The 19,109-nt window shown below is 36.2% G+C and overlaps 1 protein-coding gene across 4 annotated transcripts in view; it reads right to left on the bottom strand.

Annotated features, from left to right (window-relative positions):
* CDK17 (cyclin dependent kinase 17) overlaps nt 1–19,109 on the bottom strand; it is a 96,769-nt gene that overhangs the window by 46,188 nt on the left and 31,472 nt on the right. For 2 of the 4 annotated variants that reach the window (XM_037389704.1, XM_037389705.1), the window contains exons 2-3: nt 12,059–12,207; nt 7,478–7,516 (exon numbers count right to left, since the gene is read on the bottom strand). In XM_037389704.1, the coding sequence (XP_037245601.1) occupies nt 7,478–7,516; nt 12,059–12,176 (157 nt within the window). In that variant the 5' untranslated portion in view covers nt 12,177–12,207. Of the gene's footprint in view, nt 1–7,477; nt 7,517–12,058; nt 12,208–19,109 lie in introns of those variants that run through there. The other 2 variants (XM_037389707.1, XM_037389708.1) reach the window with 2 other exon arrangements.

The raw sequence follows: 19,109 nt of genomic DNA, 5'->3' as shown, positions 1-19,109 counted from the left end.
TGCTTTCTGCTTTTCAACTTTCTTATTGATCTTTAATTTCAATTTGATCTATTTTCTAGACTAAAAACCTCACACTGAGTTTACACACAGCGCTGAACAAATGAATGTTAACACTGAAAATTGAAATATCCAATGAGTACATAATTTGTTCTTTTGAGAGTTACCAGTTATTACTATGATGCCTGGTAGGTGTTGGTGGCTAGTTTGCATAATTTTTAAATTATTACTTCATTTATATTCCTTATATAAGCACTAAATAATATATATTAAGCATGTAACTTTGCATAATTTTAACTGTTTCTAAAACTAATTTATTAAAAAGGAGAGCCAACTTGAAGAGATGCTTTTTTCTGGGAAACCCGGGGAAGTAAAAACTTGCTCCCTTTGACCGAGCCCTGCTACATCAAGCAAAGCCAAAGTCCCTCAGTTTTTCATTTTGTTTTGAAGCTCTAATAATGAATCTTGGAAGAAGTTGTCAGGGTTGGGGTTTTTTGTGAGTATGGAAACGTACTGCTAAAAATCACTCAAGTATTTTAACTCCACCACTAGTGTCAATAGCCTTACAACTCTGGAGGGTAACTTAAATCCTGAGCAAAGTGCTCGGACAGACTGACGCTTGGTAACTGAAAATGCATCTACCATGGCAAGATTATTGTCTCACACACTAAAAAGCAAATTCTACATCAAAGTAAACATTATTTTTCTCATCCTAATAAGAAAGTGAAGATGCCAGCATGCATCTCAACAGTGGTCAGAGAAGCACCAGAAGCAGCACAGGAAAGGGGCAGGGCCACAGAGCTGAAAGCAAAACTCTGTGAGTGTGACAGCACACGCCTCAGCCACCCCAGCCACCCACAACCGCCTCTTCACGTTCGCAGTCGCTGAGGACTCCAGTACCACTACCCACACTGAAGTGTATACACACATGTGGACTGTTGGTGCATTCACTGAGCACAGTTGACATATGTTATGGCTTTTGTCTACTCATGCTAAAATTAATCTCCATGAACTGTGTAGCATTTAAAAAAGGCGAACTTTTAGGAATACACTGCGTAACTAAATAAGAGATTAATTTTTATGTTAATCACTAACATGACGGTGTCAGGAACAGAGATCATTGTTTAAAAGATTTCTTTTCCTTGTGGTACAGGTTGATTTGCACATATTTTACAGTTTAAAACAAAATTCCTAAAATATCCCAACACATGAAAAGTTCAGCTCAAATATAAGGATAATCACAGAGCACATTAATAAGTAAACAGCATATTTATATAAAAATGAAAGACAAATGGTTGACATAATACAATTCGATTTTACAGAAATAACTTTTGCTATCATAGGCACCTATTACCTTTCTGCACTGTCGTAAGTGCTGTTCTAAATTATGGAGCCCATTATAAAATTTAGCAACAATAATTTAGGTCGTGTAGTAGGACAGGCCTAACTACTGTCAGACAATGAAATGAAGGTTACAAAAACTCTCAGGTTACGAGTATACTTCTGAGTAAGAGAAGTATTAATAGTACTTGCTTACAAATGTTTTTTAAAATCCTAGTACATGTTAATTTACAAAAAGGAGCAATCATATGGCATTTTATGATGGTATAACATATAGGCTTACAGTCTGGAAAAGTATTTTTGTTCTATACAGTTAAGTTTACATTGTCCTACACTAGAAACTTTTAAAGAAACATTCACATGAATTTGCATTGTGTGCTGCCTCCTCCCTGCAATGTGACAATAACGGCTAAGAGCTGGAACAAATACTGAAAATGATCAAGCAAACTCTTGCTGCAAATGAATTTACAAGACTTTATTTTTGTGCATTTACGACACAAGATTTAAAGAAAGTGCTTTTGAAAAAAGTATTTAACTCCCTCTGTCTGAAGGTCCTTAAGTACTTCTTCCAAAGTTAGTTTCATTTAACTGACTTAAAGAATTCATTTTTTTTCAGGATTATTAATGCCCTGAATCACTAGATTTAAAGGGTAACGCTGCAGTTTTTAAGGTGTGAATTTAGTGCAACTATTTGGTCTTGAGTAAGATGAGTCAGACTGTAAAAGTTAAATGCCTTTACTACATGTGTATATGAACTGCTTCTTGTAATTTTATTTCTGTGATTATAGGTTTGGTTTGTCTTTAAAAAAATGTTTCCCTATACAAAACTCACTAACACTTATGTTAGTGTCGCTGTACTTGGTAAATATAATTCAGTAACCACTCAAAGGCTTAGCTGACATGGAGATGATTCCAGTAGTACAGTAGGTATTTCATGGTGCTATTGGTTTAATATTCAGCCACAGACAAAATGAATTATAGAAATCAAGAGGGGAGTAGAAAACCACCAGAAAATCACTATGAAAGCATATGGATCTACTGCATTTTGAGTACCAGGCACAGTTCTGGTCATCTTCTCTTAAATAGATTAAAACTGCAGAAGTACGATACGACCCACAGACTTGTAGGAGGGACGAATAGGGCACCTAGGAGCAACTGCATGCATCACCTACCTCCTCCAGCACAAGAGTGAGGGTCACTGAAAAAGCCAGCCGTGGCAGGGTGCACATGGAAGTGGTTCTTCACACCATGCAGTCTATAGAAACTCCTCACCACAGGATGTTACAACTATCAGAAGCTTGCAAGACTCAAGGGGAGACTGAACGAGAAATCTGCTCAGCGTTGCGAACTGCACAGAGACTTGCCTTGTTCAGGAAGTCTCTGAACTAGAAACCGGTATAGTACTCTGGGGAAATGGTGTTATATTTTGGGCTCTAATCTGAGACTTGCCCTCAAATGTCATCCTGAGAGACTGGAGAACAGACAGGCAGAACTCCAGCCACCCTTATGGCACAAGACTTCTGCAGCATCTGGGAAGTTCTCTTGTGTTGGCTCATGCTGGCCCAACCGCTTCAGTAAGGGCCTTGTTAACTATTTATCTCTAGTTCTCTGTCCTCACCCTGCTCAACAATCTCTAATGTCAAACTGGTAAAACTTGTAAATATGGAAAGCAAGCTGAAAAAGAGACTTCTCAGAGGTTCTTTTTTAATTGTATTTGGTCAGTTGTTACTATATTCTCTTTAATAGACTACAAAATCACTTCATTTTTGAGTCATCTCTCAAGCACTGCCATTTCAATTCTTACGGATCCTATGCAATCTACTAAACTATCACGCAAAGCTAGTCTTTAAATGTTAAAAAAAGTCAACTCAAACATTCTGAATGAGAATATTTATAAATACTCTACCAGTGTACAGGATGAACACTCCAGTTTTCTTTTCAATGCCCCTGAACACTTCTTAAATGTGTCCCACTATTTTTTATATCTACGTAACACATACACACAAACATACACTTTTTCTTTTAATGCCATGTTCATGTTCTCTTGCTTACGTATGCATCTTCAGTGAGATTTAAAATTGGGCAACGTATAGTGACTATGCACTGTTGTGTTACTTGATTTTCAAGTTTGGCAAATGCTGAGCTGCCAGTTTATTTCATGTAGATAATTTTCTTGTATTTCTCTCATCCTGTCATTCAAACGTCCGTTATTATTGGCATAATGCAAAATAAATACAACAGCATTATTCAAAGAAAATACTGTTTACAATACAACCAGCCTGGCTTACCAATGTTGTAAGAGTTGCTAGACCATGTTGCTGATCTGTTTTAGAACGCACACATATATTTTAAGAAAATACAGTACCCAGTAAGGTACCACTGCTTTGCTAAATTTGGAAATAATGCCAACACCAATGCTAACTAATATATAAGAACTGAAAGTAACTCAAAGGAGGTGCTGAAATCTTTCAATTGTGAAGTGACAGAAATTTATGCTTGAACCTAAGTGGAACTGATTTTTTTATTTCCTAATTATGAGAACTGCCGAGTCAAGTAGAACAATAGCCTATATAACCAAGAAGTCTGTCTGATGAATTAGTTAAAACCAACTATTTTATGATGTTATAAAGATGTCTCCTCTAAGTGCCATTTAAATTAACCACAAACCCTGACCTGAAATTATTCCCAAGGTAAGCAATTTTTCAGTAAATCCCCAATATTCCTTTCCTTTGTCCATCTATCTTAACAAAGAGCCATAATATCACCTTCTCTCCTGTGCTAGATTTACTTAATCTGAGCTCCAGAGAGCCTGCAGAATTGCCTGGCATTTCTACGCAAGGCCTCAGCAACTGACATACTGTCACACATCAGTCAGCTGGTGGATTAAAGAAATAAAGTGTTTTCATTAGGAATGTAAATGCATTTTAAAACACATTTCATGAATACGTAATATCACACATTCAACTACCTCTTTTCCTTATGTCCCGTGAGTATCCCTATAATGTGACAAAAAGACCAAGCTGGCTTTCATATTTTACTGTCTAAATTTTGGAATGGTATTTGCTTCAGCTAGCTTTAATAAAGAATCAAAATCACCTGTCATACATGGTGACATTTTCTCTTAAATCAAGCATCTCTGATAGAGCTGAATAACTCTGAACAATACATTTTCTTGCAGTAACTACTATCCATTCTGGACATGGAAACCATACAAATACATAAATACACGTTTTAATTTTATATAAAGTACACAAGAGGAGTTTTTTCTAATCAAAATAAAACAGATATCAGAGACAACATTTATGATCTCTGATTTGGGTATATAATGGAGACTGAACCCAGGCATGCTCCATACTCTAAGTAAGGATGAACTTTTCGTGCAACAGCAAGCCTGACACAATTCACTGCTGCTACCAAAAAAGTGGTTTAGGTCCTTCCCCTGCAAAAGAGAAATGTAATTTTGATTTAGGTATTTGAACTAGATCATCACAGGGCATGCAGAGCATATGGATGCTGACATAAGGGTGGAGGCAGAACCTCATTCACCACTTTTAACTGCAGCTCGACACTGGACCAGCTCAACTATAACAAAATCTCACTAAACGCCCTCAGAATCAGCTACTATTTTTTACAGGGCAGAACTCTACGCAGTTTTTTCTTTTCCACCCACTTTGACCTCATCCTTGCTCCAGACACCTTCCAAGGTTGCTTGGGCTTTTTGTTTCAAATTTTTTTTCTTTTCCATTTTGATAGAGAATGGGGAAGTATCAGAACTCTACACACATGAAACTAAATATTCATTCTCTAAACAGCCTTGCATTCATGAAGCTTGTGATTCATCACAATAACCTTTTAAAATTATTTACATTGACTGTCTCAAATGCTACTGTTGTATAGCTTAATCATATTTTGGCATCATCTACCACACATTCATTTAACTAATCTGAATGTATGCTCTATTAACGATTACTCAATTTTTACATGTCTGTTGGCAATAAAGACCGATTTTTTTTGGACTTGCAATACAAAATATTTTGAACAAACTTCTTTCCTGAGGAAGCTGTTGTCAAGAAGCCCTTTATTTCTTTAGAAATTTTAGAATGTAAGCAGGTGAATTTTTGAAATTTTAGAGCTGGTATGCTGCACTGTACAGTATTTAATTACACCGCTGTAAGGCTGTCAGACCCACTCAGTAAAATCACAGGTGATGGCTCCCATAGAAGAAATATTTAAACAACCCAAAGCAGCTATACTTTTGCTGTATCTGTACTCAGGGAGCTTCATGAGGAGCACTGTATACAATACTGTATATTTATACATTATTTTATGGGGTTGTTCCCTTGGACTCCAGGAAAACACTGTCACTCTAAAAATACAGCAACGACTCAATACCACTTAAAACTGTATTTATTCATTAAGTAATAAGATTAAACCTTCAAATTCTTAAGTATTACAATATTAAAAACTTGCAGAACCTCAAGGGATTCCTCCCATTGCTCAGCATTAATCCATTTGAATATAGGAGTCATGTCCAGAGCAAACCTTCTTCATCTTGGAAAACAAAGGACAAAAATATTGGTAGCATGTTTAAAGAAATAAGCCAACAGAAACCTAAAGAAACACCATCTTCAAGTTTCTCCCAGAAATGAAGTAATACCTCAATAATTAAAATGGCCCTGTAATGTCCTGTAATTTTTTTTTAATTATTATAATTATTTGGGACAAAAAGGACAAATTTTTCCAAGGAGCCTGTTTAAACTACAAAACCCAGAGATAATACACATGGCAAAAAATGAGATCAAGGCATCTAAAAAACACTACAAAAAGCCCTTCAGAGTTGAGTTCACAGACAATGAGGTTTTACCTTCAGTCTAGGTACCAAGGCAAAGATCACAATCAAATGAAATATACTCAAAGTCAAAAACCTGCCTTTTAGATTTATGTATTTCATACTGTTTAAAAGCTAATTCTCAAGATAGTACTTTTGGTCATCAGAACACATATTGGAACATAAGCCTGGTAGTCCCATACCTCCAATCATATATGCATGACACACCATCAATTACTAATCTTCCCTTTAAAAAGCGTTAACTCCAGAAGGCATCACACTACACCAAATCCTTCAGAACACTGTTTCAGGTATATTTTAAATCAATGTGAGTCAGCACTGTAGCCAATCCACAAGGATCTGTAGCCTCCATCCTTGCATCCCCATACACAACTACCCTGTAGGTCCCAACACAAGCATCTGCAAGGCCACACTGCCAACCAAACATAGTTACATGTATTTTACTTTTATGCACTTAACAAGACCATCTGAATTCCAGTTGAGAACAAATCTCTATGTATCTATCAGTGAGTCTACACTAGCAGAAATCTGGTGTATTCACAGTCCACTTCTGCATCTAGACATCATGTTCTCCTGCCAAACCTGTGTTCAGCCTGTGAAGGAAAACACTTACGAGTGGACACCCCTGCCCAAGACTATGGGCCTCTGCGGCATGCTTTCAGGCACTGAATTTTATAAGCACTTCTATACATGAATAGAACCTCCAGGTTTTGTGGGAAGAACAAATTAAATCAGAAGGGAAGAAAGAACACTATGCTGTGCAGTTTACATGGGATGGAGAAACCACATCAAACAATAATAATAAAAATTTATGTATGCCACAGCACAAAAGGGTACATCGGTACTGTATAAGGGACAGTACAAGGTTCAATATTTAGCTGTGACAGCTGCCAGTTATTTGCAGTAATCTGTAGCACTAGAATGAGCACTAGCACATCTGGGGATTCTCCCCCCCCCCCCCCTTTGTTTTATATTGATACTTTCTTCCAGTATCAACAAAGAAATTATATTTATTTATTACCAGTAAGTATTTCTTTGTTCATATTTCCAGTTCAAGAACACTGTCTTAAAAATATATTGTAACACAGTTTTCCTTCCATACTCAAGGAATCACACATAGCAGATGGAATGGGAGTTTCTTAGTTGTACTGAAAGTGATATGAAATGACAACTAGAAAGACACGTGGATGTTCTGAGACAGTATTGCAATTTGTCAATTTTTATAAACATTCATTCCTCTTATCAGAGTATTAGCTAGTCATTAAGGCCTTAAACCTAAAAAACACTTACGCACTTTACTGTAGCTGATTCTTCCATTATTACTCACACCTGTAAAATTACAAAAAAATTATGCAAGTGTTTGTGAGACGGGATCCTATGATCACATCACTGAGCTAAAAAAGACCAAATGGAGATCAGTATTATTCTAGAAATTAATGAAGCCATTTCTATAAGAATCTCACTTGCTTTAATTTAGTATGTATGTGCATATATATCTATATGTAAAAACAGAAACTGACAATACAGAATGGCTTTCCAAGTTACTTATATATTAATGCAAGAGAGATGGATGTATTTTTGAACATAACTTGTAATTATTCTTAAAAGCATGCTTGCTGTTTGCAATAATGTATTTTATAATATTACACAATACAGCCACATTTTTTGCTTTCATTAGAGAGCATATTCATATGTAGTTAAAGTATTTGCATAAATTTTACAGTTAATCGGGCTTTAAATATGCATGATTTGGATTTTACTTCTAGCCAAATTTCATTAGTATGTCACTGGCAAGGAAAAAATTTCAGGGGCAAATTTAGTGGTCAACTGCTACAAATTATCATTTAGTATTTTTAGTATTAGTCTGAATACATGTATTAAGGTAGAACCTAGAATTAAAACAGCAAGACAGCACATTGTTAGTGTGCTTCAATCAAGATAGAATGATAAATAAACAAAAAAATCCAATTAATTAGTTTTGCATGTCAAAACATTAGAGACCATGAAAAGGTTCTGTACTTAGATAAAAGACTAGCCCAAAGTATACTTCATACAGTCCCCATTTCATAAGGCTTCAGCTGTATACCAGGCATTTCACTGGTCCCTCTATTTATGGTTTATGCATCTGCTTTGGCGATGCTGCCTCACCCAGAAGCCAATTACGATGAACATAATTTGTAAAGCTGATTTAATTACATATAGGTTTCTGGTCACTAAATAATTTGATGGTGTTCCAAAGAAAACCCAAACCAAAACTGTTGGTTATTCTACATTCAGTGCAATAGCTCTCTCTGCTACTGCACTGAACAATATGGGTTGATCCTTGCTAATCCCATTTTTTTGCTGCTGGATGAGTGTTGCACACTGAGATTGTACTGACATCACACAATGAAGGAGGCTGCGTATGAAATGAGATAGCACACAAAAGGTTAGCCGATTCAGTGGTATCAATGCACTCTGAAGAAATCAAAAGTTACGTATGTATTTTTATGCCTGTGAACTACAAATAGGACAGCTTTTTCCACATTAGGAGTACTGTTCTTTAAAAGTCTTCAAACAACCCATCGAAGCTGGACCTTATGACAAAGCGGGCCTCTGGACTGGAGCAGTAGTTATTTGAAATCAGAGGCAGTTGTTCTGGGAGAGTAAACATTTGGCAGGGGGTTGAACAAGACAGGTTATTGCAAAAGGGTGACCATGAGGAAAAGTCCCTGGTACTATGTGCATGTTGGAATCTGGAATCACAGTGCTGGACTGGAACTTCATAATAAAAGATTTTGCAGGATATTATGTAAAAAATCAGGTAGAGATGCGCATGGATCCCAGATCAGCATAGATGTGGTCTTCTATGGATGCAGCCTCTACAACCTCTATGGTCCAGTAACACAGCCATTTTTCCAGGAAGGAAAAAAGCTAGTGAGTATAAAATTATACCCTTCAATGAACACAGCCATCAGAATGGAATGACGGGAGACAAGATGGGTGATTTGCTAGGAAGAGAAAAATAATAAAGAACAAAATGGGACAACAACAATGGAAGCAAATTCTGCTGTGAAGGCCTTCAGTGTTCAGGGTCTATCATTGCCTTGTGGCGTGAGAAGAACAGCTGCAATGTCCTTCAACCCTCATTTCTCAAGTTCATGAAGCAATAATGCTTGAAAATAAACCACACATGAAGAACCAGTTTCTGAAGACTTTGTATCCCTGACTTTGATTCTCTGTAGATCAAGATACTGGCTTGCCTTTGATTTACTAGACTGCTTTTTAAGTTCCTTTAAGAACAGATCCAAAGCCTGCAAACTGGGCACATTTGTTTTTCTTTGTTCCACAGGGTAAAGGAGCTATTTATTCTTCTTAAAAGCAAAACTACAGAGATGGTTACTCCTGCCTTCTGAGATCACACCATCGCAGTACAAGATGCACTCTCAAGGTCTTAATGCAGCTATCACTTCATAGAAACTACATCCTCTCATGTGTCCCAGCTGGATATTGACAGTTAGTACAGGCTTCTTAGCACTCTGGTTTTGTAAGGTGCAAAAGCAAACTTTTCTCATTTTAGCACTCCTTTGTGAGCAACTTTTCAAAATAACATCCACTGAAGGATTTTTTTCCAAGCTATGTTCTCTACCAAACTTGTATTTCATCAAAAGGGAGAACTCATTTCCTGACTGTTTTTTCCAGCAATTGTTGTTGCCCAAACCCCAATTCCTACAGTCTCTCTGAAAACTATTCCTTCCAAAGTATCTTGATCTATGAGAAAGTTAGAGCTTCCTTTAGAAAAGCAGGACTAGCTAGTGTAAGAAGCATTTTCCAACCCTACTTTCTAAGAAAAGTAGGGTTGGAAAGGAAAAGAAAAGAAAAATAAAGGAAAACAAAACCCCACATAGTAGTATCCTGTTCATCTCTGCAAGATCAAAGATAGGACAGATACTAGTACCAGCATTCTAGAAGTATCAGAAAAAGGAAGCAAATGTCAATAAAACTCTTAAATGACATAAAATTGTGAGTTAAAGATCACGCATACCAAAAGTACAGTTTACTATTCTTCTTCTTTCAAGAGGATCAACAATGCCTCTATGTATCCAAAGATTTTACTCAGGAATCAACTGAATTTTGCAGCTGCAAACATAGCAAGTATTGTATCACACAGTGTTAGCATATAAGCTTCCTTTTGGCCAACGAAATAACGTGAAAAACAAAATAAAAGGAGCATTAAAAGCTTAATAATGAATTTTTAATTAAAAACATTTTCTTGACTTGTATCTTTATCACTTTAAGTATCTACTGAGAAGTTTGACAAAGTTTGGCAACAAGCATGCAGAAGACATGTAAGTATTGCTATTTGCGATAATTCTCAGATAAATATTACAAACTGCAAATAGATTCATACATGGTTTAAGATAGCATAAGCTTATGCTTCTGTAAACAAGCTATTGTGTCCTCTGTCCCTTGAGCTGGCACCCAGAACATGGTCCAATTTAAAGTAAAAATTTTTTATTCTTCCAGGATCCAATTTTCAACTGAATCTATTCAGCAACCTAGTTCACTACATTCACTGATGCTGGTGATGATTTTTCATGCTCATTTCCCAGTGTGAAAGTAATATTCTTAGCATTTTTTTGCATAATGAAATCAATTTGTCAGAAGTATATACAGGTCCAAACACAATATGCATCAGTAACAAAGGCTAATACAAGTGAAACCACGTGTGACAACTGCTCAGTGTCTCCAAGTATCAGTGCAAAAATACTGCAATTACTGTTTCAGGGTAGACCTGTTGTATCAACACATAAAAAGTTGTAATAAACATTGTTTTCTAAACTACTGGGTAAAGCCCATGATGAAGACAGGACAATAGCAATGAATATACCAGAAATTAAGGGTAAAAAAGAAAAATATTAATAGCTTTGTTTTGCCAAAGGTGAATTCAGCTTTCAAAAGCTTGGTATGCAATAAATCTTGGATAGGGTTTTTGAAGTCTGTAGGGCAAATTCCAATTCCTCTACTTCTGCTCAAACTTCCCAGCCCTGTCAGTTTCCAGTGGGAAAATTCAGGATCATTTATTGGTCTGAAGTGGGGGGAAGAAAAAAAATATTCAGATCCCTTGATACTTGACAAAACCTTAGATATCAGCAGAGCAAGAAGTAACACTAATCAGCACTGAACATGAAATAAGACTTAAATGCCACAGCCCAGGAAACAGAACAAAGCAACAAAATCTCTTCCAGTCATTATTACCACAGATTGCATTCAAAAGCAGTATCTATCATTAATGTGGACTTTACAGCAGCCAATGTATTTATGGGATCAGCCAAAGACTTGCATAAGAATATACAGGCAAGCTGGTTATCCTGAATGTTTCCAGTCACCTTCATACTGCTGAAGTACTATTCAAAGACATGAAGAGGTGACAGAATTCTCAGACTAGTGCACTACATCACTAAGGATAAAGTAAACAGTTTTATTTCTAATAAGTAATTATTGTCAATTATATTACCAAATAATGATTTTTGAGAAAAAAGCTGAATTTGAAGCCATATGAAGTTGATGTGAGACCCACTAAATTAATAAACTAATGGGTTGGTTTACTGAACGAGCATCTACCATCCTTGCAGCACACCACATTTAAATATTGATTTAGGTAACTTTTGACAAATAGCTTCATAACAGTTCCATATCAAAGCAAACCAATTTTTATCAACATATGAACCTGTTGAAAGAACTAGGGTAGCCAAATGTAAAATAAATCAAAACAAAAGGTTAGTGAGGAAGTCCATGCAATTGTGAAAAGTGGAATAAAACCCAACAATGCTCACTGGACTGGGAGCCGACAAAATACTTAAATTTTCTGAAAGTGAAAGATATGCTTACCGTTATCTTTGCTGCTGTTTTCTTCAATTGTCATTTGTTCTGCTAGCTCAGACAGTGATTCATCAATGGTCTGGCTTCCACGCAAGGTTAAGGAAAGTCTCCTTTTAAACTTTTTCATTCTATCGATATTAAGTCTGGCTTAAGGAAGCCTAAAAAAAAAAAAGATTAAAGAGCAAAAAGTGGGACAAAAATCAGTTAATCAGAAAATGAAATTTAATTACCTCACATAAAAATGCAGGAAGGCTTACAGCAAATTTAGTCAATATGCAAGCTGTCCTTAAAACAAGATTACTGGACTGAAGAAGAATGTCTGGAGAGGTAGGTGCTCATACATTTTTGCAATTTTTATTTCTGCTAGGGAAAAAGAAAATCTTTGTTTTCCAAAAAAACCCCAAACCCAAAACAGCTAATTTGATCACTAATTTTACAATCCAATAATAAAACAGTCATCTGATAACGTGATGAGTGTACATTCTGTTGCCTCCTCTGCAGCCTCTTTCACCAAACCCACTGGTTTGGTGGTGTGGCGGCTGGGACCCCTCTTTCACTGTTTGTTTATGGATGAGAAATTACTGAACTTCTCTCCGTATTTTGCCCTTTTCACAAAAGGAGGAAGGGGACAACACCAAAAGCCTTAAACACAAAAGCAATTCTCAAACCCGATCCCACCTAGGGAAACAGGGGCTGATAACAGCAGCTAAAAAGGATGTTTCTCTACAGTCAGGCAGTAAGACTAAAAACTGGGAACAAAGCAGGAGGCACTTTCTCCATGGAAAGCGGTAAGCAAACAAGCATTAACAACAAAGGTCCACGCCAATAAACATGCTGCCACAAGTCTAAGCTGGTAAGTGAACTTTGCAGTGCGCCATATGTTTGCCCTTACACAACAAGAAGCACAATTCTGTCCTTCGTTACTCCATATGGACAATTCACTGTAGATGTTACTTCACAATGACTTATTCATCTGCTCATAGCCTCCAAGAATCATATAGGCAGTGTCAAACACAAGCACAGCATACTTTTAAATCCGAGCTGCTCATATATTTTTCCTGCATCATCCTCTTTGCACTCAAGAATGCATAATTCACACACACACACACAAAATCACATTTTCCTCAATGTCCTCCTTTAAGCAAAGAAAAGCAAGAAGTAGTATGTTAAAGATCTACATTTAATATCAAATTGTGAATATGATTTTTTTTTACATTGTCCCTTTGAGTATATATGTTTCAACTGTACAGCTTACTCTTTGTTTAGATGCTACGTAATAAAAAGGAGAACAAGTTGGTGCAACAAGTTGGAAGTGGTTGTTTGTGGCAGAGGAATGCATACATAGACTATAAACCATCACAAGACCAGTTTGCACAGGACAGTAAGTAAGACATAAGGATAGATAAAAGAACACCTCTGGGATCTGACCCCAAACTTTGAGGTGAATAGTACAATCACTGCAAAGCAGCAGCTGCATCCAAGGGGAAAGGGGTGGGTTACAAAACAGGGTAACACCTTAGACAACCCCAGCTACTATAAGCAGAACTAGTCAGACACCAGGTACAAGTATGTAGGAAATAAAAATATAACTGCTAGAGATACAGTTAAGCCAGCAGTTTCTAATCTGCCCTCTTAATGTGTTACTGTATATGCAATAGAGCCACGCCTTAGCATGAATAATTTTGCGCACTCTCTCAAAAGCAGGATATTCTTATTGTTAAGAAACTGTGTTCAGAGAACATTCTCCAATGGGAACATTTACTTTTCCTGTTCAGGACCTGCTTTAAAGATCTTACTTGAAACTGCTTTATTTCTACCTTTATTTTAACTTTTCCAAAACAATGGCCTATGTTAAAAATTTAGGGTTTTTTAAAAAATCGGAAGGACACATCCTTTATATGTGGTTTAACCCAATTCTCCTACAGTGTGCTCCAAAACCTGCATCTTCCTACATACATTATTTTCAAAAAGGACATATGCAATTTTTAGCTATGCAATGCCCTAAAGCTACCTGAGAGCACAACAATTTCTTTCCAATTTTCCACTTGGGCAGCAACTGAAAAAACAGATGCCTTCATATAGAAACAGGCTGTTCCTGGGTTTTGATCTTGCAAATACTTAAGCCTACACAATTTTTTAATCAAAAAGAAGGTCTAATGCTGCAGAATATTACACAGAAATTAACAGACATATAGGTTAGAAAATCCAAGAGACTTTCTAAATCTGAAGCTGTGAGCGAATGCTTCTTTCTATTGAAATGTAATGCAGTTTTTTTTAAAGGAAAAGTTGCTCACTGATACAAACCCAAATTTTCCTCTCTTAAAGCATCAGTATTCTTGCTAATTCAGATGCGTGAAGAATGCATATATTTAAAAAAAAAAAAAGAAAAGAAAAAGAAAAGAAGGAGTGACCACTACCTAGCACTTGGAAACATCCTACCTTTTCTACTTCTTTATCATCACTTCTGGCCAAAGTTGAAGAACCTGCTAACTCTTGGTACTTTGAGAAGATCTCAGTGAACAGAGCTTTGAAAATATGATATATACTATGCAAAACTAGAACTGGTTCTCTGAAATTACAGCAATTTCACAGAAAAGTAAATTTTAGTTCAGTTTAACAAAATTGAAGGGAAATCATCTGATATTCATTTTCACCAGTCCTCAAACATACATACCTCTTTTTGTATTTAACAGTAAATCTAATTTAAAAGCAAAATGGAATTACTTTGTTGGTAATACACATCTAGTGACTATGATTAGATGCAGTAAGACTCCTGATGTTCCCCCAAGTTCGTAATAATTGTGAGAAGAATACACTGTTGTTTTTATTTTTGAGTTTTAGAAAAAAGCCCAGGGCCTGAATATTTTATTCTATAAATTTATCTACTCTGAATAAGTCATACCCAAATCAAGTATGTTAGATGTCATGGAAGATAGATGCATACATTTGAACACAACTAATGGAAATTCTAGTCTTCTGCAGACAGAATGAGGACAAGCAATCTGATAAACTCAGAAAAGCTGGCAGAGAAATACTTATTCAATCCTTATACTGATACAAAATGAAGGAAACGACAATGTATTAAAGGAACTGCTACTTCTTACAATCAATCTCCAGTCTAACTGAAAAGTTGGTACTTTCGTCTTTAAAAGCAACACAAGTTAATCTTTGAAAACAAAGCTGAAATTTACCTTGCGTATATGCTTTTCTCTTTAAAACCTGCAGGAGATTATTTTCCAACATGCATTGTCATTAGCTTAAGTTTGCTTCAATAGTCTTAAACTCCCACTTCACTCATAATGTCCTTTAAAAGTGATCTCTATAATACAGTTCTGAAAACAAACTCCACAGTTTTCAAATCATCCAGGTAAGATGAGATTCAAACAAGTGGGTTCTGGCTCCCTTTCTCTATATCAGACCAATCCTTTCCACAACACTTGTACTACAGCAATTCTCATTTAGCAAACACAGATGTTCACAACACCCTGGATATATAAACAAGTAGACATTGAAGCATACTGATTTCAAAGCAATAACTCAACTAGATTCTGCACTGATCTGTTCACCAAAAATCACAGGCCTTATAATGCAAATGAACAGAATTCTCAAAAAAGACCCACCACTCCCTCCAAGCTCCCAGACCCTTGGTACCCTGAATGTGAAAAAAAGGAATGCATAAGGTCTTTATACACAATCATCATATGCTGTGTACTTAATCCTTGTAAGTTAAAACAAATTCACCTAAAATTTTCAAAAGCAGTGAAGTTATTTGACAGCTTAAATTTTAGCCAGCTTATTTCAGGAGGGTCACAAATACCAAAAGCTCACTAAGATTTTGCTGATACGAAGCCCTCTGAGATCAAAGGGAACCTGTGCTTCAACTTCAATAAGCTTTGGATCAGATCAAGTGCTGACTCTTCGGTTTCCAGAAGTTATATTGCATTAAGACGCATCTACAGAGAGATTAAGAGTTTTAAAATTACTTTTCCACTTAGATACATACTGAAGTTGCTATTTGACTGTTTTTATGAGCTGCTTTACAACATGGTAGGTGTTTTCCAAACATCTAAAGGCAGTTCTTGTTCTGAAAAACTCATTATCTGAAGAGGACAGCTGAAGCAGGAGCTAAGGACAGGAACAGAAACCCTACATTAACAGCAGCACATGGGCACAGCATGGCCCTTACAGATGGGTTAACAAACTAAAGCCACAGGCATAAGACATCAAAGAAAGCAGGTAACAGCACTCCATATGAACTCCTACGACAGGAGGAGGTGCAAACACACAGAGGACACTCCACCTGAGTTCATAAAATCGCTACAACCAAACAGCTACATTTACACAGCAGTTGACCAAACTCTGTGAAGATGAGTAAAAAAACTTGCAAAAGGGTATACTGTGGCAAAGCTTTGAAGAGATCTGAAGATTCTGTCAAGAGGTTTACATTTTTAGGATCTAAGATGGAAAAATGAAGTATTATTGACTGAAAAATACAAGCAGTCCACACAATTAGAAACAAGAAATACAAGAACCATGAAATTCTCTTTCATATGGTCCTCAGCATTACAGTTGTTAATGATTCTCAAAGTTCATGGTATCATTCACTGTATAATTCAAGTCTGAACAGATACTAATTTAACTTTCCACTAGCATTTTAATTACACCAGTTACAGATCTGTTAAAATATTTTCAAGCGTGTAATAAACTATGCACCACTTATTTGTTTGGCTGCATTAATAACCTTATACGCATCTGACTTGAAAGTATTTCTGAACATGATAATCCAAGCTTGTGTCAGAAAGAGAGGTCTGAAAAGCTTAGATTACTGCAAACCATATTAATTAAAAACAGAAACAGGAAACACCTGTCAAGGATATTGTCCCCTTAATCTAAAAAGAAAACCAACTTTCCATAGTGTTTATTAAGCTGTTCTCAATCTACCTGAATTAAGGAGAAAAAAAGCTATGGATCACATATGTTGTACATCAAACACAGAGCAAACTATTAATTAATGAGAAATATATAGACATTTTACCTAAGATCATAAACCACCAGTTTGAGCACTCGTAAGATTCATATCTAATACAGATGCACTTCCTTACAATTACAATTCTACTCCACAAGAATGGATTACAAACATAGCACCTTACTCATTGCATCTGTTCTTTGTATTTGTCTCAACTCACATTTACTCATATCAGTGAAAAAATTTTCTACTGCAGTTTTTCACACTCAGTCTTTACAAACATGACCCTGGTCAACTAGACTCTAGTGTCAGGAACAGAACTACTTAAAAAGTTATTACCTTTTATGCTGCATTAGGTCAAAGAACTGACACTGTACAGATATAAGTGACACCTGACAAACAAGGCCTTTGTTACCAATGAAAGAAAAATAATTGTGAAGTCAAATATCACAGCCTAGTTTGACGTCCCAGCCAAAAAAGGGCAAAAGGACCCTCACAGACTTTTCCTTATGAATAAAACAGTATTCAACATGGAATTAAACTTTTGAGGTGAAGCCCCTTTTTATGTATTTATAGATTCATAACCAATTACTGACAACTGGAGGCAGAAAGGTATTCACAAACGTTAACTTCCTATCCAAGGCTAGTTTAACTAGTTAATACAGGCAAAGAGGCTCCTCCTGAAGTGAAATAAGAGCACCTATATTCAGCTCCTGAACTAGATCAACTGGAAGAACCTCTGCAAAACAGAGGAAATATGTGGCAATTAGCCTGTCCTAATTTAATTTAGATTGTGAATACTTTTTCTTATCTTCACCCCTCCAATCCCTTTGCCTTTAAAGAGTAACAAAGGACAGAAATCAAAAGATGGTGGTTCTTTTTAAATTGTCTTTTAAGTAAAAAAATATATTGCTCATTACCACAGGAATATTTAACCGTATTACTGGTACAGAACTTGAAAGAAAGAAAACCAACAAATCTGCCAAAAGGGTCAAATCTTGCAGTACTTTTTTCATATCCTATGCTTATCTTCCTTCTTTCGGACTCAAAGTTTTACTTAGGTAATCATAGCAAGTTTACACTCTTAAAATGTACACACATATTCTACCCCATATAGATACAAGCAATATCAAACAGAAAAACCAAGAGACACATTCTATTTGATAGATCTCCCTAGATTACATAGATTGTACTGACGAATAGTTTCACATTAATTATCAAAGGTTCTGTTCTCTCAGCAGCCAACTGAAAAAACACAGTGTAAGTCTGGTTAAATTGGCTGACATTTAAGCCAACAAATGAGCTGACTGGCAAAGTTTCTTGCATTTGCTGTCAAACTCATAAACTGAAAGCCTTTTTTGTCTTGAAGGGCAAGGCAAAAATCAGAAGGTTACATGAATGTAGTAAGTATACTACCAATAAGCCATGGAACTTTCCATCTCAAAAGACATAATAAGCACTAGAAACAAAAAGCAATGTCTGTAATTTTATGAGCTTTGATTAATAAGCACAAAGCCTTACTACAGCTTTCAGAAAAAACATCTAAAAAAAAAAAGTAGTACGTTGTGCACACAAAGCTTGCTGCTCCCTAAACTGAGATTATTTTAGTGACAGATATGCAATGTTGCAGTCATCACTTCTAGGACCAAACTTCCTTAGTTTTGCAAATGAGCCAGTCTTTGGAAGAAAACTTAGCAGAAAACCTCTTCTACGCTCAAGAAGACAATGTTCGTTCTAAGACTGAAGCATCTGCAATCTTTTGCAAGCCTGAGCAATCTGGTCAATAAAAAGCACGGACTTTGAAAAACTAAAGCTTGCTTCCCCTGCCATGATTCAGAAACCAAATCAAAGAAATTGATACTGAAGAACCTTCTCTCCAACCTCCAGTAGCTATCAGCTCAGTACCACCTGTCCTGTGGGCACCTGAACTTCCATGACCAGAGTTTTCAACATTTGCTTCTTCTTGTGCTTGCAAAAATGTTATATTTACAACTCAAGACCTAAAGCAATGAAAAGCTTTCAACTTACTTTGATATTCTTGAATCAAGCACCAAGAGACACAACAAATATACCATAGCAATATAAACCAAGAGA

Source organism: Falco rusticolus, chromosome 5 (genome assembly GCF_015220075.1).
Source record: "Falco rusticolus isolate bFalRus1 chromosome 5, bFalRus1.pri, whole genome shotgun sequence".
NCBI lineage: Eukaryota > Metazoa > Chordata > Aves > Falconiformes > Falconidae > Falco > Falco rusticolus.
The sequence above is the reverse complement of the archived record's forward strand: the minus strand, read 5'-3'. Positions and strand labels throughout refer to the sequence as shown.